The sequence below is a fragment of the Phalaenopsis equestris genome, unplaced genomic scaffold (genome assembly GCF_001263595.1).
Source record: "Phalaenopsis equestris unplaced genomic scaffold, ASM126359v1 Scaffold226954, whole genome shotgun sequence".
NCBI classification, from domain to species: domain Eukaryota; kingdom Viridiplantae; phylum Streptophyta; class Magnoliopsida; order Asparagales; family Orchidaceae; genus Phalaenopsis; species Phalaenopsis equestris.
The window spans coordinates 283,592-308,575 of record NW_018244957.1 but is presented as its reverse complement, the minus strand read 5'-3'; the positions used below and the strand labels follow the sequence as shown (position 1 = coordinate 308,575).

Below are 24,984 nucleotides of genomic sequence, written 5' to 3'. Positions count from 1 at the left end.
CATATTCTATAAGATGTCCATTAGTTAACATAAACCCTCACCTCCCAAACGTCCTTAGGATCGCCAAAGTTAGTTTGCTAAATTTTTATTTCATTGTTTTTCTTCAATCTTAATATACATATTAATTTGTTCATTTTTAATTTTATTCTTATAAAATTAAATTAAATTATATTTAAAATACTCAACCTATTTTTAGGTAGTTCACCTAATATTTGTCAAGTCTAATTTTATAGCAACTGAGATAGACATTAAAAATAGATTTCTCACAATTGATCAGTTACCACAAAACATATTCATAGTAATAAATAGGTGCATAAAAGATGGAAGATAATAATAAATATTTCATAGAGAAACTAAAATATTGTAGCCAAATTTACATTAAATAAATTCGAAGGACTTGTAGATTGATTATATAAACATAATATTAATAAAAAAGGAGAAACAATAATATAATAATAATTATAATAATAATAATAATAACTAGTTGTTAACAATCGCAGCTTTGACAATATCAATAAAATCACATAAAAATTAAACTTATCCAACATGTGGCATCATGAAAGACCTAAGAAAGCGTTGAAATTTAAAAAACTCAAGAGGATTGCCATTGATATAATAAAGTGCCATTACTTAAAAGATCATAGCTTTGGAACTACCAATAAAATCACATAAAACTAAATTTATCTAATATGACCACCATGAAAGGCACACAATCATAAGCTTTAGCCATACTCATCTTAATGGAAATAATGAAATCCACTTGTTTAAAGATAACGATGCATAATTTTCCACTCAAGTAAAATATCATCCAAAATATTCTAACAAATAATAAGCCAATACAATTAGTAGAAATAATTTGTTTAAAGTAGAGCTTAGTCTATCAGCTAAAACTTGAAGAAATTATTTAACACATGCCATCGAATTTCTGAGGATTTACAAATATATCACCTAAATGTTAACATACATGCCAACGAAATTGTATGTATTTACATACATAACACCTAAATGTTGATTTTCAACATTTGTACCATCCAAATCTTTCATATCACATAAAAAAATTTCACCGTTTTAACTCTTAAAAAAGTATATAGAATTCACATTTAAATGCAAAGGTGATGTGAGTTGTATGTAAAAAGCACCGTCCTGAAGTCATTTTTTAAAATCAACAAATCATAAGATTTCATTCTCCCTATGATTTCATTCATAAACTCTATGAAAATCATAAAATAGAAACAAGACTAACATAAGATTTTCATTCTTCAATGGCAGGTTATTCCTTCAAACGAAAGGGGAAAAAAAAAATTGACTTATTTACACTTTTCTCCCTAACTGTGATGAGTCTAAAATAATAAATCCTAAAGAAAATAACCCAAAAAATTTATGATGGTTTGCCACAATATAACAATTGGAAATGCAAAGAGGCTGTTGGTAACAGAATTTGTGCAGAATTTAAGTAGTATTTAGAAAAAATCCTGCCAAACAACAACAATGTAACTATCATCAGTCATGGGATATAAATGATTTCTCTCACTTAAAAATAGTATATCCTCAAGGAAAGAGCCCAAAAATTTATCATGGTTTAGCAAAATTTAACAATTACAATGCCAAAAAGATTGTGGGTAACAGAAGTATGATTTAATACGAGACCAAAAATAAAAAATAAAAATAAAAAAGAAAACAAGTGGGGATAAGGATACTACAACACTAGTGCCTGCGAAGCTTTTGCTAAAGTATTGAATCTGTTCCGAGGGTTTAATGCTGAGGCACGCGAACTGGCATATCTCTTAAATATTGTTTACGATCATAGTCCTCCGACTGTTGTGTCTCTGTTGTCATACCAGACTGTATCATGAAATGTGACTGTTGTTGTGGAGTTGACAGAGACATTCAAAAATGCGCAAGATATGGTGCTTTATATGAGGCGGTGGCTCCATCCATCCAGAATGGGGTGTGATACGGTGATATGGGTGACACCACAAAGTTGTGCTGAATACGTGCTCGCTATACAGTCCACTTGGATTGCAAATGGTAGATGAACTTGGATCTACAAGGGCAGAAGGAACAACACTTAAAACTGCTAGCGGGTATAATTTGTCCGAGGTGGGTGGGTGCTCCAAAATATTGTTGGTATCATAAAGATCATCTATAACATATATGTTTATGTGAACCTCTCTACATAAGCTCTTAAATGCATCGATTAGAGGCTGATATGGGTTGTCAACACATCTCCCAAATACAGGCTAAAGCAACTCCTCTGTCTTCAGAAATTGATGTCGCTGAATCAAATTTCTAAATATTATATATCAATCATATCTTAGGAAAACTTATAACACCATTAAACTAAATAATAGAACTCTCTCTCTGGTGCCTTTGGATGATATGATTTTGGGGCTTCAAATGGAACTTGTAGCAAGTATAAGGAAGCTCAGAATCTGTACCAATGCATGAATTCTCTACATGCTTGATCATCATCAAAATCCACATTATTACTCTGGACAATTAAGACATGTCTACTTTCCCATATCTGTATGTAACGCTGATGGTATACCGGACAATCCATATTTGCCTTCTCTCTACCATCTATTCGTGTGAATCCGACCTCCATTGGCTCCATGTGAATGCCCTACACACCCTCCAATTTTCTCATGACTCAATTGGGTAAATTCCACTCAACTCTCCTCCAAGTAGGGCTGTCAAAAAAGCTCGTTGTTCACGAACAACTCGTCTTTAGCTCGTTCATTTAGTAAACGAGCCGAACACGAAAATTTTTTTTTAAGCTGGAATTATAAACGAGTCGATCATGAACAACTATTTGTTTGCTCGTGTTAAACTCGTTTTAAAAATTATATAATTATTTATATAATAATATATTACATATATTATTTATATAATAATATATTATGTATATATTATATCTAAGTTTAAATCATAGTAGCTCATGTGGTAATGTGGTTAAGTGCTCTCTTTTGCATACATTTAGTCTATATTTGAATTCAACACTATGCATCTATTTTTTCCAATTAATTTTAACGAACAAGAATATTTAAATTGAACCGAACATGAACAAGAATATTCAAATCTAGCTGAACAAGAACACACTATTCATGAGCAAGTTTCGAACACGAGCTGATTTCGAACACAAGTCGATTTCGAACACGAGCAATTTCAAACAAGCCAAACATAACTCGACTCATTTACAGCCCTACCTCGAAGAGATTAATGGAACACGGGTTTTCCATATGCCTTGCCCTGTTGTGCATATATCATCCACATGTGTTAATATCTCTACCGTGTAGGGTCCCCATGTTACCTGAAAATTAAATTAGAATATAATAAATGAAACACCTAAATTTGCACTATTCATTGCACGAACCTGAATTTCAAGTAGCCCATCGATTTCATCTGGATAAACTCGTACAATCAATGTAGGAATTTCTCCAATATGTAGCTCATTCCATTTGTAATGTAGCTCATTCCAATATGTAGCTCATTCCATTTGTAAGAAGATACAAATGTCATTCCATTTGTAGTTAGCTCAACAAACATTGCTTTTAATTAAAAATCAACCAATACGTATCTGAATCCCAAACTTTTTCCGTCCAAGGTCTGAGGATATGACACATGAAGTGTCAGTTGGCCTACTTGTAAATGTTCCAAACTCCAAACCTGTAGTAGATACAGACATCGAACCCTATTAACCCGGTTGAGTTTCATTACAAGTTTCACTTAACGATAGACGTGGAACAATATTGCACTACCCAATGAGTACTTTCCAAAATCTTCTAAATTTTCCACTGTTGGCAAATACTGCAGATGAATCTCACAACCAAAGGTATCGGGTGGTAGAAAATATCCTAATATGAATAATACATATGCATGAATAAGCATTTGAAAGGCAATCATCTAAATCCATAGAAGATTCATGAAAGAACGTCCACCTCAGTCATCTGAGAGGCATGCAAGTATGTCACTTCGCCTGACCAATGTGAAATGTCGATGTGATCGCCTCATTAGCGGGGTCATGGTAGACAAAATCTTCCGTCGGTTGTGCACCAAGAAGTTCGTCAGAACAATCAAACCATAAAGCTCATCAGTTACCCGCCACAACCATATTTTGCTCAATCAGAGGAGGCCCACTAATGCAGAGGCCAAGCAATACATCAACATCCTGTAGGGTGACGGGCATCTTGCTTGCGGGAAGATGAAATGTGTTTGTATCACGCGACAATCTCTCCACAAGGGCAATTGGTAGATGATGATCCAACTTTATGAAATGAAGGTACTTATTGGAGTTTAAACCCACCTGCTGCAGCCCCTTTAAGAATCGAGGACATGTCATCAACTACTTTGTAGTCATCAACAAATGCAAAGCTGCTTCTAAAATCATACCCTATGAGCGAGGGTATCAGTAAATATGATGATTAAAAAAATATTTGCATGACTGTGATTTAAATGCTAAAAGAGTGTATTGTATTAGGGTGTGTTGCTCGATGTGATCCATGTAATGAAGAGATGCTTGGATGGACAACATCAACTTCATCGGCATGTGCACCGTGATGATGTCCCTATTGTTCCTCATCCATCGTAACTTTGTGTAAAATTTAAGTTAGTGCAAACTTAAAAAGGACATGGTTGCATACGCATTGTGTTCATAAAAATCATTTGAAAAAATATCCTTAAAGTAAATAGTTTTAATAACTTATAGATGCAGTAACTAGAGTGATTCATCAAATATAAGCCGTATTAGTGTTGTCTTGGAGATGACAGAAAAAAATAAAAATTATTAAAAGATAAAGCTTGCTGATAAGTATTTTTCCAAAATTGTAGTACAAAAAGTTCTAGGAGGTATTTTAAAGACTACAAGATCAATGCATTTCACTTGAATTTCACAAAATGTCCGGTCAATCGTTCATGATTTTAGTTGCCGACCGTTCTATATGAGCATGCAATAGTTTTCATTACACAAAAAAATTAATCCATTAATTTAAGTAAAATTTATTGAAAAAAATCGATGAATTTATACCAGTTATTCCTAGGGTTCAATGAATATGTAGACTTAATATGTCCTACTGTCCTACACATAATACAAATTCTATTATTTTGTGTTCTACTTTCATCCATAGTATTTGTAAAACACCTAATCTGTGGACGGCTGGATTTTCTTATTAAATTAGCAGAAGCAACTCAATAATACATTTTGCTTAGTCAAAGTCTGGTCACTCAGTGTTCTGGAGGATTATATGAAACTCAGCAACATATGTTTTCTTATAATTTTGGATTGAACAATATTATGATATAAATCTGTTGTGATTAAGTTGGAGATAACCAAGTGTCACAATAACGTGTTAACATAGAATATGAAATATATGTGATTTTTCACAGGAATATTTAATAGCCTGAACATCACCAATCTGAACTTTATATGTGTGACATGAAATAGCGAAAATATCGTACTCATGCATGTTAATGTGAATTTTTGTTGGTAACCTCATGGCCTTAAACTCATATCTTCGTAACATAGTGGTTGTCTTTGGTGAGAAGGTGGATTCATTCTTTTCTTCCAAGTTAAATGCAACTAATGCCTCTTTAAAAAAATGTTTACCATATTGTAATAAATCGAGTATATTAGTGCTAGTATAGGCATCCCTGTTATGCACTTGAGGATGTCATTAAAAGACTCTAAAGCATTTGTTATCATTGTCTCATATCTAAATCCATTGTCATGGAAAAAACTCCACTTTGTCGAGTACTGTTGCACAAGCCAATCCATTATTTCTATTTTAATGTTTCTGATATCTAACATGTAATGATTAAAAACATTGATATCATCAGTACTAACAACCAATCACATCTTTTGACAAACTGTCTCTACATCTGGAACACCCATGCTGTGAAGTGCTTTCTTGAAATTTTTGTGCAAATGTCAAAGGCAATGTTTGTATGCTGCCCAAGGAAAAATTACATGACAAGCCCTAACAGTTCTAGAGTGGTGATTAGAGATGATACAAAAGTCTTGTCTTGAAGAAATTGAAGGGATCATGTCACATAAGGTTTGCATAAACCAACATAATGATCATTACATTCTGACTCAACAAGATCAAATGCTAGTAGAAATATGTTGTTGTTAGCATCAATAACAACAGTGGTAAGTAATGCACCTTTGTATTTTCCCAACAAAAGACTCTCATTCACACTAATAATCGGGCGATAGTGAACCCATTCGAAAATACAGGGACCGAGAGCACAAAAAAGTTTGTAAAAACTGTTAAATGATGTGGCCCGGATTCTATAAATTGAACCTAGCATTATAAACGAGATCGCAGTCGTAAAATGGTATAAGGAATGGTAAGACTCTTCCTAGCTTCCAAAAATTATCTTGATAACCTCTCTTCAGGCATCCCATGCTTTAATGTATGATATTTTGATGTTAAAGTTCAATTCAATGCAACCAATGATCTCCTTCGTCATATTATCCATCCGTTTTCAAATAAATTGAAGAATGAACAATGAAATAAATTATGACGTACATTACCAGTGTCTTGTCATCAAATTAGGCTGATTAAAACTGTGTGGTGTCATTATAGTAGAAATCCTCCAAACACCCCACAAACGTTTCCTGCAGGTAGCATGTAGGCTCCACTGAAAAGGTCTGCAAAGGTGATCATGTTGCAGGCAAACTAATGTTAAATAGTATTTGAATTAATAACCTTGACTCAACATTATTGAGTATTGTCCACCCAGAAATAGTGCATCGTAGTTCTTTTTTATTGCAAAAAACCATTTCTTCTAAAAGCTTGAATGAAATAAACCCTTCTTAGGTAGATGTCATGTGCTCACTATGATCTCAAAATCTACATTATCATCCCAACCTTGTGTCATTTGGCAAAACCGTACGTAATTGTTTCTACTAATCATTTCAGCTCTTATGTTGCATTTATAAAATGCATGCTCCCGTGTAAGTTCATGCCCATTTATTTGTGAATTGTCACGCTCCCCGATAACTTCATGATCCGTCTCATCATCAATGTCACTATTATCATCACTTGAACCCCTGTCTATTTTCTCATATCTTTCAATAATGGGAGGCAATTGCACATCAGATTCTAGAGATCCTTGCAACACTTTTAAGGCACTATTAACCCTCAATGACTCATAAATGAAATTATTTGTACAAGCGATATAACTTTATGTCAATAACATATTTTGTATTACTTTAGAGAACTTAATAAGAAAAATATATATAGATGAATTTAACTTACTGATTTGTATCCATGTTACCTAAAAAATTTGTCAATAAAGGTTGCGAGTTAGGTCTTCAACATTATGATCATCTATGTGGATTTGAATAATTTCTACATAAAGTGACTACTTGAAGCATCTGTCAAAACAACTACAACCACTTAGTCATTGTCTACAGTAGTTGCAACAAATGTTTCATGGAGTGGTAAATGACATACCATATTAAGAATAAGTTTCAACAAATCACATCTCAATGTTTGAAGAATTAAAGCTTTCAACTCCATATACCAGGAGCACGGTGATACTATAATAAGTCTTCTTTTACCCCCAATACATTTTGGCATAAGATCATCATATACAATTAATTCTCCACCATAACGTATCATCAATTGAACATAAGGCTTACTCATTTTTTATGTGTGATTCTGCAAAAAATTGAAGAAACAATAGAAAATATAAATTTTATTTATGTTCAATAACTTCAACATTAAAAATTTCAGGCATAGTGACACAAGAGAGAAGCGAACATTCTTTGGTTACACTTCATCAATCATACGTACAATATGGAATCATTGACTAAACTATACGAGCTTATATAAAAAAGCACATGTATATTACTAACGCTGATAAACATGATTCTTTATTATATAGGTTTAACCACCATGAATTTAATAAGATGACCAACCTAATAGTAACCCCTCTATTAATATCTAAAAGTAAATCAAAAGATAGTATATAACTGGATGACCAACCTAATAGATAGTAACCCCTCTATTAATATCTAAAAGTAAATCAAAAGATAGTATATAACTGGCAAAAGTCAAATCTAAAACATCTGATCATATTTGTGACCAAAAGTCTTGGTACCGACTTTCCATAAAAGAAGCATAATCAATATACACTTGGTGCAAAATAATAATTTTTCCAACTTATTAATCATAAGTAATCTTAAAACATTCAATGTGGCCAAAATCAAATCTAAAACATCTTCTCTCCTAATACGATCATCATTTGGTTGACATTTAATGTGACCAAATTATCTAAGACATCGTTCTCTAATCTTGTCTGCGACTAGAGCAACACCAACATTTTCATGGATATATTTGTCTCGCATTTTATCTCTTAAGTGTAAAGCCACTCGTAAAATAATCAAACATAACAAAATCAAAGCATGAAGTAAGAAAACCTCTAATTCTTCACCAATTAGTGATATCTATCATTCATACTACTAATTCAAATAATATTCTATACAATTGAAAAACCATAAATGTTATTTACATAAAAAACCAATCAATAAGGTATTATTAGTGGCTTAAACATAATTTAATTTGTATTAGCCAATCATGTAATCAGAGTTAGAAGACAAAAAAAATATATAAATACTCTCCCATGATTCCATTTATAAACTCTAAGAAAACCTGAAAATAGAAATATAAATAACATAAGATTTTCATTCTTCAATCAACAAGTCATTCCTTCACGGACCATCCTTGATGGAAGGAGCATAACAACACATCTCAATGCATAATAAGTTGATTTTACGAGGGAAATTAGAACATACTCGCCGGGTTCGGAGCCGGAGCCGGAGCCGGAGTCGGAGTGTAAACCCGATCGTCGTCGAGTTAGAAGTCGTCGTCGAGAGCCGGAATTGTCTCCGGATGAGGCTGATCACACGCTGATTCCGATTAGGGTAGGACGCGGGGTAAGCAGGGGAAGTGAGTCGTGAGTGCTAATAGGAACATGATCATATTAGGTTTTTAGGGGTTGCTTATTGGTAAATGAGTCATCAACTTAGCGGTAGGGGTGTAAACGAATCGAACAAGAACGAACAGAGTTTGTGTTCGTATTCAGTTCGTTTGAAATTTAGTTTGTTTGAAATAAGCTCGTGTTTGAAATTGTTCGTGTTCATTTCTTAACGAACGATCTGAACGTGAGCCAAACACGAGCTGTTCGCGAACGACGAGCCAGTTTGACGTCACTAATATTAATATATATAAACAATATATTATATTAATTATATAATTTATATTATATAAATATATAACATCTATATTAATATATTACTAATATAGTATATTAATATATTATTATTATTAATTTATTATATATTATAATTTATAAAATTTAATTTTTTAAAATATCATAATTTCTTATATATAATTATTTTAAATTATTTTATATTTCGAACAATAACGATTCGAACACGAACGAACGCATCACTGTTCTTGTTTGGTTCGTTTAACTAACCGAACGAAAAAAAATTTGTTCATGTTCGTCTCGTTTACTTATCGAACGAATCGAATACAAACTCTTTGACGAACCGAACACGAGCTGCTCACGAACAACGAGCTTTTTTGACAGCCCTACATAGCGGGGACAGCCTTACTGGCAACTGTCACTGCTGGGTTCGCAATTTTGTCGATTTAAGAAAAAAATCATCCATTTAAAAAATAAAAATATTTTTAAAAGTTATTTAAAAATTCCACCCCCAAAAAACAGCAAGGATTTGAAAAGTGCAGACTTACTAATCCTTACCATTTATCGTAAATGAAAAATAACTTTTTAGCATTTCTTTCCTCTAAAAATACTTTTAATTATTATTTATTTATTTAATTAACCATGTAAACCCTCAATTCGCTATAATATCATCAATTGAAGGTAGCATTGGCATTACCTGGCAAGATATAAAATCCACCTAACGGATTACTAATAAACGGTCCAGATGAACCGCTGAATGCATTTTGGACCCACAAGAAACGGCGGTAGATAAAGGTCTCGTACCCCTTCTTTTCCAAAATTTGAAATCCATCAAAATTTACCGTTGTAACCAAATCTTAGCCGTTAGATGCAATCCTCTCCAGATCGACCTAGGCGCTCCATTTCGACCGTTGGAGCTTTAAGACTATCTCCTCTCCTGTCCCCATCGAAACTTTGTAACGGCTCTCCAATTAGCAAAAAGCTGCCGTTTAAAAACTCAAATTGAACGTCCTCCCCCTCCCCCTCCCCCTCTGCCTCCCCCAACCTTCTTCCCATCACCAAGAAACATTCCGTTCCATCCTCCTCCACCGACTTCAGTGTCTGGTATTCGCTTCACAACTCTTCAACAATGGCAGCTCAGAGGACTTCTTCACTTGTATCACCGGCAACCATAACTATCTCTTCCGGTGGCAAGGGTGAAGGAGTTACCAATCGCAGAAGTATGGGACCAAGCAGCCCTGCCACCGGCCGGTCTTTCTCCACAACCAACCCCACCTCCCCAATCTCAGGTAAACTTTCGAGTGGCGGCGGAAGAAGGTATAGCACTGCTGAGGAAGCCGAGAGCACAGAATTCGTCCGCTACACCGTCCAAATCCCAGCCACTCCTGATCACCATCTTTCTTCCGTTGCACCGGAATCAGTCCCATTCCCAGAAAGAAGCTACATTTCCGGCACCCTGTTCACAGGAGGCTTCAACTGCATCACTCGTGGCCATGTCATTAATTCTTCTGCAGACAGCCCCCGAGTTCTCAATCATGCTGGAGTCCTCTGCAGGACGATTGGATGCGACGGCGAGCCTTTCTTCGACAGATCGAAGCAACCCCCTTGTGAATGTGGGTTTACGATCTGTAAAGATTGCTACTTGGAATGCAATAGTAATGGAGGGAAGTGCCCTGGGTGTAAAGAGCCGTACAGGCTGAGTGAAGAGGAGGATTTAGAATCTGAAACAGAAGGATGTCTTCCGTTGACATCCATGGCGGATTTTGGCATGGGTCGAAGACTGTCGATGATGAAGTCAGTGAAGGGCCCCGCAGATTTTGACCATAATCGATGGCTATTTGAGACAAAGGGAACTTATGGGTACGGGAATGCGGTGTGGCCCAAGGATGGGAATGGAGATGGAGGCGGAGCAGGAGGGTTTAAGGGATTTGAAGAGCCGCCCAATTTTAGTGCCAGGAACAGGAGACCGCTCACGAGGAAGGTTTGCGTTTCTCAGGCCATCATCAGCCCATATAGGTGAAATTCTCCTCTCGGTTAGTTTATTTCGAAATCATTTATTGGCTTAGATCTAACATTTTCAGATAGTTTTATCCGTTGGATATGACAAGATTGAGGCTTTTCAGGGCCCTCATCATTTCTATGTTTGGTACTTCGATCATATTTACTTGTTCCGTGTTAGCTTAAACACTCCATTTTTGAATCTGGATGTTATGAGTTGATCTTCTTTTGTAAAATTTTGTTTTTTTTTTAACTTGGAAATTTAACATTGTTCTGCTTGACTGTTGTTATGGTTTGCAGTAATTTACTTGCTCCATTTCTAGAAAGCTCAAGCTGCTTCTTAGACTTGCATGTCATTCTTCAAGCTAAAACAGAAAATTTGTCCAAGTATCCTAGTTTAAATTAAAACGGCAGACACATGCTGTTGCTATGCTTTCCTACTCAACTATTCTCAAAGAATAACAAAATTCCAAGTGAAAACTGACAAGATTAGAGTAATTAAGCTATTTTTACATGTTTCGTTATTCTAATTTGAATTAAGCAACTTTTATGATATTTTTATAAAAATAATTATGAAATTATGCGTACCATCATATTTTTTAAGATTTATAAATTCTTTCCACATGTTTAACCTAAATTAGAAATAAATATGTTTGTGTCTCGAATCATTAAAATGCAACATAATTGAGAATAAAATTTAATAATTTTATTGTGATCTTAAATATTTTGTTTTTGAAATATTATTCTTCTAAACAGAAGAATTTGAGTGAAGTTAATGAAGTAGATTACTGACCCGCAATAGTTTCATTTCAGATTGCTGATCGTGATCCGCCTGGTAGCCCTGGGCTTCTTCCTGGCATGGCGAATTCGCCACCCAAACAACGACGCAATCTGGCTCTGGGCCATGTCCATCACCTGCGAGCTCTGGTTCGCCTTCTCTTGGCTCCTCGACCAGCTCCCCAAGCTCTGCCCTGTAAATAGGGCCACCGACCTCTCTGTTCTCAAAGAAAGATTTGAATCGCCGAGCCTTCGCAATCCCAAAGGAAGATCTGATCTCCCAGGAATCGATGTCTTCGTTTCTACCGCAGATCCTGAGAAAGAACCTCCATTAGTCACGGCGAATACTGTTCTCTCCATCCTTGCCGTCAACTACCCTGTCGAGAAGCTTGCCTGCTACGTCTCTGATGACGGCGGCTCCCTCCTCACTTTCGAAGCTCTTGCAGAGACTGCAAGCTTTGCGAAAGTTTGGGTTCCGTTTTGCAGAAAGCATGAGATTGAGCCAAGGAACCCAGAGGCCTATTTCAGCCAGACAAGAGACTTCCTCAAGAACAAAGTAAGGCATGATTTTGTGAGGGAGAGAAGGAGAGTAAAAAGAGAGTATGATGAGTTCAAGGTTAGAATCAATTCTCTTCCAGATTCCATAAGACGGAGATCTGATGCCTATAATGCTCACGAGGAGCTGCGGGCTAAGAAGAAGCATGAAGAGATGGGAGAACGTCTCACCGAACCAGTTAAAGTCCCGAAGGCTATCTGGATGAGTGATGGTTCTCACTGGCCTGGAACCTGGTCATCAGCAGAAACGGAACATTCAAGAGGCGATCATGCAGGAATCATTCAGGTATATATATTTCTTTGGTGAAAGAAACTCATTCCTTACAGTCTATAACATAAAAGTCTCACCTTTATTGCATTTGTTCATAGGCAATGCTTGCTCCGCCAAACTCTGAACCACTGACGGGCACCGAGGCGAATGAAAATGGCCTCATAAATACCACAACGGTTGATATCCGTCTACCAATGCTGGTTTACGTTTCGCGGGAGAAGAGGCCGGGGTATGATCACAACAAGAAGGCTGGAGCCATGAATGCTCTGGTTCGAACCAGTGCAATCATGTCTAATGGTCCATTCATCTTAAATTTAGATTGTGATCACTACATTTACAACTCCCAGGCTATGAGAGAAGGAATGTGCTTCATGCTTGACAGCGGAGGCGATCGTGTTTGCTTTGTTCAGTTTCCCCAGAGGTTCGAAGGAATCGACCCTAATGACCGGTATGCAAATCATAATTTGGTATTCTTTGATGTTACTATGAGAGCCATGGATGGCTTGCAAGGTCCTATGTATGTTGGCACTGGATGCATTTTTCGTCGGACAGCGCTTTATGGGTTTAGTCCTCCTAGAGCCACAGAGCACCGTGGCTGGCTCGGGAGAAGGAAGATTAAGCTTTTTCTCAGGAAACCAACAATGGGTAAGAAGACTGACCGGGTTGAAGCTGAGAACAACGAAGAAGAAGAGGATGATGATATTGAGTCCTCCTCCCTTCTGCCGAAGAAGTTCGGTAATTCAGCAATTCTCACAGCATCAATCCCAGTAGCAGAGTATCAGGGGAGGCTGCTTCAAGACTTGTCTGGAGTTCATCAAGGTAGGCCTGCAGGCTCCTTGGCAGTGCCCCGTGAACCCCTTGATGCCTCCACTGTTGCAGAGGCCATCTCAGTGATATCCTGCTTTTACGAAGAAAAAACTGAGTGGGGAAGACGAGTAGGATGGATTTATGGTTCTGTGACAGAGGATGTTGTTACCGGTTACAGAATGCATAACAGAGGATGGAGATCAGTGTACTGCGTCACTAAAAAGGATGCATTTAGGGGAACAGCACCAATTAACCTGACTGACAGACTACACCAGGTTCTCCGTTGGGCTACTGGTTCAGTTGAGATCTTCTTCTCAAGAAACAATGCACTGTTTGCATCGAGGAGGATGAAGCTTCTTCAAAGGGTGTCCTACTTCAATGCAGGAATGTATCCCTTCACTTCCATTTTTCTGCTCGTATACTGTATTCTTCCAGCAGTATCCCTCTTCTCAGGGCAGTTCATTGTCAAGTCATTGAATGTTCCTTTCCTCATATTTCTATTGGTGATCACCATCACTCTCTGCCTGCTTGCTTTGCTGGAGATCAAGTGGTCAGGAATTACACTCCATGAATGGTGGCGAAACGAGCAGTTCTGGGTCATTGGAGGGACCAGCGCACACCCTGCAGCTGTGCTTCAAGGGCTTCTGAAGGTTATTGCTGGAGTTGACATCTCTTTTACTCTGACTACAAAGCCAGCAAGTGATGAAAACGATGATGAGTTTGCAGAGTTGTACTTGGTAAAGTGGAGCTTTTTGATGGTGCCGCCAATCACGATCATGATGGTTAACATGATTGCCATAGCGGTTGGGTTTGTGAGGACTGTTTACAGCGAGTTTCCTCGATGGAGTAAGCTACTTGGGGGTTCTTTCTTTAGTTTCTGGGTGCTTTGTCATTTGTATCCTTTTGCTAAGGGGTTGATGGGAAGGAGGGGGAAGATGCCAACAATCGTTTTCGTCTGGTCAGGGTTGATCTCAATTGTGCTTTCACTTATGTGGGTTTATATCAGCCCTCCAGCAGGAGGAAAGAACGAGTACATGAACTTTTAGTTTCCTTGAAGAATGAATGATGAAGATAAATAGAGCTATCAGCTTTTTTTCCGTGCTAGCAGTAACACATATGTAATGAACATTTGAGATTGTTTGTTCGTGCGAAGTAGTAGTAATACATGTTAGAGCCTTTTCATGTAATGAATCCTGTAACTTGCATGAATTTAGGCTCTAAAACAATTGGTTGAATGATGAAGATAAATAGTTCCTTTTTTTATTTTTTGGTTTACATGAAGTCTGTTTACATGAAGAAGTCTGATTTTCATGTAATGAGCACATTGAGATTGTTATTTTTTTTTTTATTTTTTTTTTTTTCTCTGGGTTTTGCATGTGAATTCATGTTGAGAATGTTTTTATTTATTATTTTTGGTTTACATGAAGTTTGATTCATGTAATGAACACATGTTTTAGAGATTTTGTTTGTATGAGATTTTGTTTGTGCTAAGTAGCAGTAATACATGTTTAGAGCCTTTCATGTAATGAATCCTGTAACTTGCATGAATTTAGGCTCCAAAACAATTTCTTGAATGATGAAGATAATAGAGCTTTTTTTTTTTTTCTTTTTTTTTTTTTTGGTTTGGTTGTTTACATGAAGTCTGAAGAATTCATGTAATGAGATTGTTTTTTTTCTCTGGGTTTACATGAATTCATGTAAATTGAAAATGTTTTTTTTTTCTTTTTTTGTTTACATGAAGTCTGATTCTTGTAATGAACACATTGACATTTTTGTTCGTGCTAAGTAGCAGTGAAACATGTGAGGAACACATTATATGCGATTTGTGTTTGTGCTAAGTAGCAGTATGAGCCTTTCACGTAATGAATCCTGTAACTTGCATGAATTTAGGCTTGAAAACCATATCAATTTGTTGAATGATGAAGTAAATAGGCCTATCAGCTTTTTTTTTTTTAATTAATATTTTGGTTTAGATAAAGTTTGATTCATGTAATGAACACAATGAGATTGTCGTTCATGGCCAAGTAGCAGTAATACATGCTAGAGCCTTTCATGTAATGAATCCTGTAACTACAATGATTTAGGCTCTAAAACCATATCAATTTGTTGGACAAAATGTTTAGCTTTTGCTTCTCATTTTCAACTCGCTATTAATGATTTAAGAATTCGCTGCATCGAAGGTTTACAAATTGTTGCATTTTCAGCCTCCTTCCTCTCTCTAGTTACCGGCATTTGGGTTTGCCGTATCCTGCTCGCTTTGTGTTTGCCATAGCAAAATCTTTCGGATATCCCTTTTGCTCATTTCATAGACTGCTTTTTGAAAGAAATTGAACAAACTGACGAGAACTTTTTGGACTCGACATACAGAATATCCGAGAATTGACAAGGGCAATAATGAATTCTCAAGTGAGGTGCAATTGCAGCCTGTGGGTTTAGCGTCTTTGGAAGCATCTTTTCTATTCTGCCTACATTTTGGCCCTCTGATGGCTCCTAGGATTTTCAAATTATGTCTATATGGTTCACTTCTGAGCCCTTTTCCCCAGTTCTTCTCAGTAGAGGGTTTTGTGTAGTGTTGCTTTACTAGATGATAGTTTTGTAACCTTTGATGAGAAGTTTTCTAATTTATTTCAATGGAATTTTTGGAAGCCCTGCACATATATAAGTGTGTGTGCGTGCGCGTACCGCAGCCTGTTGGCAGAGAAACCTCTTTGAAGGTCGTAAGTCCCCTCAGGTCACGGGTTTAAATCCCCCCGTGTGTAGGGTGTGGTACTCAAATATTTAACAAACCTAAGAATGATAGAAACTCGGACCATTCCTTTATATATCTATAATGTCCGCATATCACGAGCTCTATGATTGTAAGAGCTAGACCTTTTATATAAAAGGATAATTTAAATACCATTTTAGTTACATCCACATTTTTTAGTTTCATGACCTCTGATGACAGCCCTGCTCTGCCATTTTTAGATGGCACAGCTTGGTGCCACCTCTCCAACAGTCATTAGAACGTAGTCACATCCGTGTTACTAATGTCCATCAATAAACATGCAGATCATTAACTTCTACCCTATGAAGTTTGCCGAGTATACTACTCCAGCCTGCCAAGACACATTACGGTCCACCTTGCTGAGTCGGATCATAAGATTATTTGGCTGACTTGCTGATGATTATTACTAGAGCATGCCCCAATTATATAGCTCACCCTCCACGACTGAGAGTCGAGCACAACAAAAAGGATCAGAGTACAGTGGTTCTTCTCAAAAAAATAAATTAAAGTAAAAATAAAAAATAAATTGCTCCTACGATTGTTTGAGCTTTACTATGGGCACGACAGTTAACAAAGTAAGGTAGATTAAGCCAGTACTCACTGATGGGGGCCTGAGCCTCTCACAGAATTAATCTCTCTCTCTCTCTTTCTCTCTCTCTCTCTAAACATAGAGATTTTCCCGCCTTTTCGTACCATTCCTATCTGGTCCAATGCGTTCAATTAATCCCACCTTTGGGATGAATAAGTCGGCTCTGACTACCAATGGCAATATAAATTGAATGAACATGCAGAAAACACATTATTTTCAAGATATTAATTGGAAATAAAGTGTAGAATTTCGAAGTGCTAGATTCAAATACTCAAACTTACCCAAAAAAAAAAAATTAATAATAGTAGGGTTAATGATGGGCCCAATTGCAATCTAAGAACATTTCAACGAAGGGATAAAATAAAATACCAAATTAAAATTAACTCACTTGTTACCTGAATTTTTATAATGATGCTTTCAAGCTGAAAGAATATATATCCTAATCAAAGTATACAAAATAAAAGGCAAAAAACATGTGGAGTATATACAACTAATTGATAAAAATGGGATTAGTAATGCATTAGTGAGATGAAGGTTTCACATTTGTACAAATCTATGAGTTTTAAGGAGAGAAACTTATCTTGCAATGTATTGCATTCTGTAAACCTCAATCACCTAACGAGATAACAACAAAGACATCATCAAGGGACCACTTTCTCCGCTCCATCTTCTGAGGAGGATTTATTATTGCTCGCTCTGCATTGGCCAGACGGTACCCAATTACTATCTCATGCCTCTCCCGACCCCTAACCATAATTTCGTAGAAACCTAGCTCTTCTTGTTCATATAGATAATATTCTGCTGGACGAATACAAAGCTCATTTCCCTGAAAAAATGGCACAAATGTCGAGCAAAAGAGAATTTTATTTTAATTGTTTGGAATATAACCTGTGCTATTAAAGGCGATTTAAAGTTACATTGTAACGATAATCACAATGGATAATTGATGTAGAAGTGAATTTTCCATGACAAATTAGATTCACAAGATGCAACTAGCACTTTATTTTAAATGGTTTTAACTACGGCAAAGCCTGAACTGCAAATAAGTAAAAGCCCCCCCTAGACTCAAAATTTATAGCAAACCATGTGAGTTACTCCTCAAAAAAGTGCAGCACTGGCTAAGTTCCAGCAGCATACGGTGGCAGCTAGAGTTATTAAAAAAAAACTCATTATTCGTGATTAACTTATCTTCATATAACTACTCTCTCTCTCTCTCTCTCTCTCTCTCTCTCTCTCTCTCTCTCTCTCTCTCTCTCTCTCTCTCTCTCTCTCTATATATATATATATATATATATATATCCTGATTGGAGTCCTGATACAAAACTGTATCAGCACACATGCAATATTTTTTCGAATAGGTGAGACCTCGTGCGGGAGATGTTGCTCCAACATAGAAAATAGGGCAAGAACCTGTTAATTGTTTAGTTACGAACCCAAAACCTAATTTTAGGGTTTTTATTTTAAATCTGTCATTTATGTTAAAAAAAATTAATTATAGTTAATTTTATAGAATTTTCATAAGCACTATATTTAAATTAATTAAATTTTATTAAAAATTATTTAGGAAATTTGGCAAGAAGGCTAAGGTAGAAGGGAGAGGAAATTTTCACGTACAATAGCAGAATTCAATAACAAATTTATTTATTTATTTTGTCAACCCTAGGTTAAACCATAATTATAAAAAGAACGATTTTAAGTATTTATTTTTAAAAATAATTTGAAAAAATCCTTTATGAATATTGCTATAATCTACTATGATTATAATAGTATTACAATAACAAAATAAAATTATTTAATTGGATTTAGCGAAAATAATTATTGATCGGATGGATAAAAAATCTTAGACTGCTTGAGTTGACAATAATTTCAAACTTCAAAAAAAAAAGATATTTTGGCGGAAGAACGATTGGAGGCAGCAACAAGGTGGAGGTGGCAGTAAGAAAAATAGTCCGGAAAGGCTGTCCAACAGTTGCAGCGAAGAAGAAAGAGTGGCAGCTTAGGGAATATTGCGATGGAAGAGGACGTCGAAGATAAATATAAGATATAGCTGGAACACCACTTGTCTTTGGATACAGTCCTAGAAGGGAAGACTTGGGGATGCCGACAGCTAGGGCTGTCAAAAAAACTTGTTCGTGAATAGCTCGTGTTCGGCTTATTAAGTAACTCATGTTTTGTTAGTTGTTAAGTAAACGAGCCGAACACGAACAAATTCTTTAAGCTTGAATTAAAAAGGAGCCGAACAAAAACAACCCTTTGTTAGTGTTCAACTTGTTTTAGCTTGAAATAAAAAATTACATATTTTATTTATATAATATTATATTGTATATATTATTTATATAATAATATATTATATATAGTTATATCTAAGTTTAAATCATAACACTTGTAATCATGCGGTTATGTGTCTTTTATTGCACAGAGTTGATGCAGGTTCAAATCAAACACCCTACATCTATTTTTTTCCAATTAATTTTAGCGAGCCAATTTCAAGTTAACAATAAGCCAAACACAAATATAAATATTTAAAACGAGTCGAGCATAAACAGAATGCTCACGAGCCGATTTTTAACACAAACAATTTCGAACAAGCTACATGAGTCAAGCCTGAGCTCGCTCAAGCTCGGCTCGTTTACAACCCTAACGACAGTTGTCCTAATAGAAAACTCACAATAACTAAACCTAAAACACAAGAATTGCCTACATAAGTGTTAGATTGCTAGGATTGGATCCCTCCATGGAAAGAAGGTGTCAATCCCTCATTAAAGATTCTATTGGCTCTTCCCGGTTAAAGCCAAGTTGGTCTAGAGTAAAGAATCGCAAGTGCATCTCCCGAGGCTTCTTTACGCTCCATCATCAAGTAAACAGGTATTGATTTTAAGTAGAGTTTGGAGTTGATTCAAGTAAAATATAATACTCAACATAAATTAAAGTTTATTCACTAACTAAAAATATCATTTATATTAATATATTCAAGAGATATTTATAAGTGCTTTATTTAAAAAAAATATAAAATATATATATATGATGTAATCATATGTATGCATAAAGTAGCTATCTTTCATGTAATTAGTGGTACTAGTATGTATGTATTCATATAAATGTATGTGCCTATATGTATGTATATATATGTACATACACAGATACTGTGTTTGCGTAACATTGTGTGTGTGCGCGCGCGCGAGCGTACTGTGGTATATTGTTGGTAGAGCAACCTCTCTGAAGGTCGTAAGACCTTCAGGTCACGGTTTTAAATCCTCCATCATATCGGGTGTGGTACTCGAATATTTAACACAAGTAGGGATGGACGGGGCTTGTCTAATAGCCTTCGGTCATTCCTTCTCAAACATATTTATATATTATATATATGTGTGTTTGCATTAACAAAAAATATATTTTAATTTCAAGCCTATAAAAATCTACAAGTTAGAGCACATTGATTTTGATTTCAAGCCTATAAAAATTGAATTGATTGTAGCGCAAGTTTAACTTTCAAAAATAATTACAAGCCCTAGAAGAAAACTAAAGGAAATGAAAATCCTAATACAAGATTATGAAACTACGACTACTACATAAGAATTTTGATCCCCATTATCATTTCCTTTCACTCATTTCTAGCATCCAAACACAAAATTAGTAGAGAAACATTTTTTATTTTTCAAGATAGAGGGGATGTACAAACATATATTAATTATAGAACTAGACTTAATGAAAAAAAATAGTAATAAACAAAGAAAGGAATTCCAGGCCTTTTTTACCGAAATTGGCAGGATATAATAATGTGATGGGTAATAATATAATAAAATTGGAATGTATTAAGAAAAAAATATGTCAATATTATGTTTAAGTAATAAAAAACATGTATGATGGTTAGCTATTGCGCGAATGAGGAAATACCACCATCAGTACATCTTAATAAATATTTTGCATTGAATTCATATCTTTTTGTATTTGCAATGGAAACACTAATAAAGATATTAAAAAAAGAGACGTCTCAGTGTATGATTTTTAAAAATGGCATAGCTGTAATAGAAAAAGGCCAATATTGAAATAAGTATAAACCTATAAAAAGGGAGAAATGTTCAGAAGAAAGTGGGCATACAATTAATAAAATTAAAATTAAGTACAAAATATACATTTAATGGGTATGAATAATAACTTATTTACTAATGCTATTAAAAGATAGAAGCAATAACAAAATGTAATAGATTTAAATATCTTAAATATATTATACAAAAAATATTTAAGGATCTAGATGATATCTATAGTTAAAGTTGGATAGTTAAAATGGAGCATAAAAGTACTAAGTGAAAAAGAACAAGACTTGAGGAGACTTGAAATGGAAAAAATTATAAAATTCTGTTAGATAGTGGTATTGTGAGTGTCATCAGTATAAAAACCATCGATAGAAAATAAGAAAATATTAAGATGAATATCTGGCAAAATTAGCAGATTTTTAACAAATTACAATATGAAAGGAATTGACTAAAATAGCATCTATTGAAGATAAAATCATAGAAAATATAATTAGGTGTTGAGCACAAAAGGTAGAAGAGTGGGGGGGCGGGGGCAGAGGCGGGGGCAAGAAGTGTAACAAAGTGAAAACTTGAATATAAATTTTGCCAATTTGCATTAAATTGGCTCAGCACACAAAATATTAAATTGGATAGAAGTTATGCAGAACAATTTATGAAAAGTAGGTTTAACATCAAAATTCAAAATTAATACTTTGGAGTGTGATATATTAGTTTAGTAAGTTTTAGGTGTTACAACATTAAGAATTGTATTGTAAATTTGTAAGTCATGGCATAATTTTAACCATGCGGAACTAAAAATATTCATAAACAAAACTTCTGGATTTTTTCCTAAGCTGAAATTCAGCAGTACCATGACAAAAAGAGAAATTTAAAAAGATTTCTGAGCCATAGAAAATCAGGTCATGCCACATAAAGTTGAGAAAATCAAAGTTGTAGAATTAATATACAATCATACAAGAAAATATTATACAAACGTTAGCAATACTATATAATCCTTCGTTTGTCAACGCTATCATTAAACGCCAGTCTCTTTTACAAGGGGCATTACCAAAATTCTATAAACAGGTTAAGCATGGGTGAGAAAAAAGGTGCTGCATGAAAATACTTTTTAAGAATTTGGGGACAATTTTCACAGTACGAATCTGGGAAACAACCAAAATATTTGTTATTCATGCAACTTTTTTTTTTCAATTTGTTCAGAACAATAATAAAATGATTCAGTTGCAAGAAGTACCTCTTCAGCAAAAAGCTCCTCAAGAACTCGATTAATCTGCTTGTCCTCAGCTACCATGGCAAGTGCCATGCTAACTAGTTCATTTGATAGGACATAGTCACTGATTCTAGATACAGAAACAAGATTCCTAGTTCTTGAATCCAAAATCTCGCTTATAATGATAGACTTGTCTGAAGCCTGCTGCATCTCCCGGATCCAGGAGCTGTGAGAAAAACCTGAATACCGTAGAGCTGTTGATTTCTCTTCCTTTAGAGGGAAGGCGCTTTGACTGAAAAAAAAAAGTGTAAGAACATATGAGTAGTCCTGTAGAAAAGATCAGAAATAACTGGCAATATTTTTTTTTCTCTAGCTCTCTGATATCTGATTTTACCCAATGATAGCCTGGAAAGTTGAGGCCGCAAGACCTTGACTAAGAAAATCTTAAATAAAAATTTTTCATTGGGAGAAAACATCAGATCTCAGAATATAGGTGTTTCATGATTCCCCAAGAAGAAGAGAGAGAGAGCAGCTAGCGAATGACTTAACATTTGATTAACAAAAATATTAGAAAAAAACATATAATGACCAATAGTACTTTCACCAATTCTAATATATGAACTATTTGCAGGTCTGCATTACTACTAGATATGCAAAATTAGGCGAACAAATGTGAAACTGTCCTGGCTAACTAAGTCAATATAGGATTCTGGGTAAGACATATTTGGAGCTCATTGATGTGGAATAGGCATGACAGCAAAAGAAAAAGTAGAAATGCAGTTTTCACATGCATTTGTGAGATCTTTCATGTATATGAGGATGAAAAAAACACAGAAATATTCTAATCCGCAAGCCAAAATTTCATTCTACTGCACCCATTTTTTCCGGCCAGTGTGGTGATTATAATTTAGATTAACATATAAAAAATGTGTTTCCCCATCTACTTAATCTCCGATCTCATATATATACGACATTTTCCCCGTATAATTCCAAACTCACAGAATTTCGTGCTTTTGCATCTTCTCCATTTAACCCATCATTCTCAGAAAATCCCTTAAATTCTTGTCTCAAGATGAGCCTGTCGTAATTATTGAAACAATTAATCCCTCACTAATTATTAGAGTGTGCCCTATGAAATACAACTCTGAAGATTAGATTCAAATTCAAGAATTACTAAACCTTACATTAATAGAAGCCAGTAATAGTTCACATAGCAGTCCAACCTTTTTAGTAAGAAATCATTTTGAACAAATTAGAAGAAAAGCAAGGATGATGATTAACTATATAAAACTTAATAATAACCCGAAATTTGATGACTATTTCTTACCAAATAAACAGACATTAATAAATCATATTAAAACGGCTAAATAGTTCCCTATGGATTTTGACAAATTATGATGCACCAAATAGTAGAGAATTTACTGCATTTAGTACCCCACGGGGCCACTATCAAAAGAATGTTACGTCTTTCGAGTTAAAAAATGCTACACAAATATTTCAAAGACGAATTGATACTATCTTTAATGAATAATCACATTGTTGTCTTATTTATGTAGATGATACTCAAAAATTCAATCAAACTATTTCCTAATCATTATTTTCACAAAAAGCCAAAATATCGAATAGCCTTGAGCAAAACGAAAGCTCTCTTCGTGACTAATACTTTTGAATTCTTAGGATTTATTATAGATAAATGTGCTATTGAATAACAAGAACATGTTTTAACAAAAATTAATTATTTTAAAAAAATTAATAATCAAAAAGATCTACAATGCTTCTTAGGATGTATTAATTATGTCGACGTATTTATCAAAAATCTTCCTGAATTAAGAGTTCCTTTACAAAAGAAATTATGAAAAAATTTAGCTTATCCTTCGGATGAAAAAGATCAAAAAAATTTACAGCAGATTAAAGTCTTATGTAAAACTCTTCCAAATTTACATTTACCCATACCTGGTGACTATTTCATTATAGAAGCTCACAGTTCTGAATTAGTTTGTAGAACAATCTTAAAAGCTAGACATAATGATATTGAAATTTTGTGCAGATACAGCTCAAGTACGTTTACAACAACCGAATAAAATTATCATATTAATAAAAAAAAATATTAACAATAAACAAGACAATTAAGAAATTTGAGATATTCTTGAATGAAACATTTTTAGTTAGAACAGATAAAAAGACTACCATTTCATCTATTAAGGAAAAATACTAGACTCTTTGCCTAACAAAAGAAAAATAAAATGACAAAGTTGGTTCTGTGCTTACACTTTTGATATAGAATATATTGAAAGAAATGAAAATGCTCTTGCCGATATTTTGACACGTGAATTATACAGGAAATAAATATAGATAATGAAAGCATGAAAATTTGTGACATAATCGACAAAACCGATAACAAGTCTAATCCAGACTTGAACAATTACTTAAAAATTTTTGAATTACAAATTTGGAAATTAGAATGTGAGATTACATATGGCAACAACATTCTAAATGAATTATTGAAAGTAAAAAATTATCTGACTTGAGAAATCCAGGATGATTAATGCCTTCAATATCTGAATAACAAAAAATACGATATTTTACAAATCTCAAAATTACAAAAGAAGCAATTACCTCTTCAATTAACGATCTAAAAGATTTGCAGATCTTGAAGTGTCAAAAACGTGCTCACTTCTTCAAAAAAGATGTCTTCGTATGCTAAGGTATTGCAAAATACATTAGTTGACTCTACAAAGAATATTAAAGAGATTCGATGAA

At 34.7% G+C, this 24,984-nt stretch overlaps 2 protein-coding genes and 1 long non-coding RNA gene across 5 annotated transcripts in view; 1 reads left to right on the top strand and 2 right to left on the bottom strand.

Annotated features, from left to right (window-relative positions):
- Positions 1-3,245: 3,245 nt before the first annotated feature.
- On the bottom strand, positions 3,246-4,263 carry LOC110037912. The gene is made up of 3 exons (XR_002295377.1): positions 3,939-4,263; positions 3,374-3,854; positions 3,246-3,310 (listed from the first exon to the last, which is right to left on the bottom strand). It is a non-coding gene; the product is annotated as an uncharacterized LOC110037912 (long non-coding RNA).
- Positions 4,264-10,225: 5,962 nt separating this feature from the next.
- Positions 10,226-14,890, top strand: LOC110037910 (cellulose synthase-like protein D5). The gene is made up of 3 exons (XM_020742649.1): positions 10,226-11,232; positions 12,028-12,832; positions 12,916-14,890. Exons 1-3 carry the CDS (start codon positions 10,346-10,348, stop codon positions 14,668-14,670), a joined length of 3,447 nt encoding a protein of 1,148 aa, XP_020598308.1. The 5' UTR covers positions 10,226-10,345; the 3' UTR covers positions 14,671-14,890.
- Positions 14,891-17,405: 2,515 nt separating this feature from the next.
- Positions 17,406-24,984, bottom strand: part of LOC110037911 (ion channel DMI1-like) — a 51,516-nt gene continuing 43,937 nt past the window's right edge. The window contains exons 11-13 of one of the 3 annotated variants that reach the window (XM_020742652.1): positions 23,864-23,868; positions 22,249-22,510; positions 17,406-17,806 (exon numbers count right to left, since the gene is read on the bottom strand). In XM_020742652.1, the coding sequence (XP_020598311.1) occupies positions 17,588-17,806; positions 22,249-22,510; positions 23,864-23,868 (486 nt within the window). In that variant the 3' untranslated portion in view covers positions 17,406-17,587. Of the gene's footprint in view, positions 17,807-22,248; positions 22,517-23,863; positions 23,869-24,984 lie in introns of those variants that run through there. The other 2 variants (XM_020742650.1, XM_020742651.1) reach the window with 2 other exon arrangements.

Coding starts and splice junctions, on each gene's coding strand:
- LOC110037910 (XM_020742649.1), top strand. CDS start 10,346: ATGGCAGCTCAGAGGACTTCTTCACTTGTATCACCGGCAACCATAACT. Junction 11,233..12,027: donor GCCATCATCAGCCCATATAG/GTGAAATTCTCC, acceptor GTTTCATTTCAG/ATTGCTGATCGTGATCCGCC. Junction 12,833..12,915: donor ATCATGCAGGAATCATTCAG/GTATATATATTT, acceptor ATTTGTTCATAG/GCAATGCTTGCTCCGCCAAA.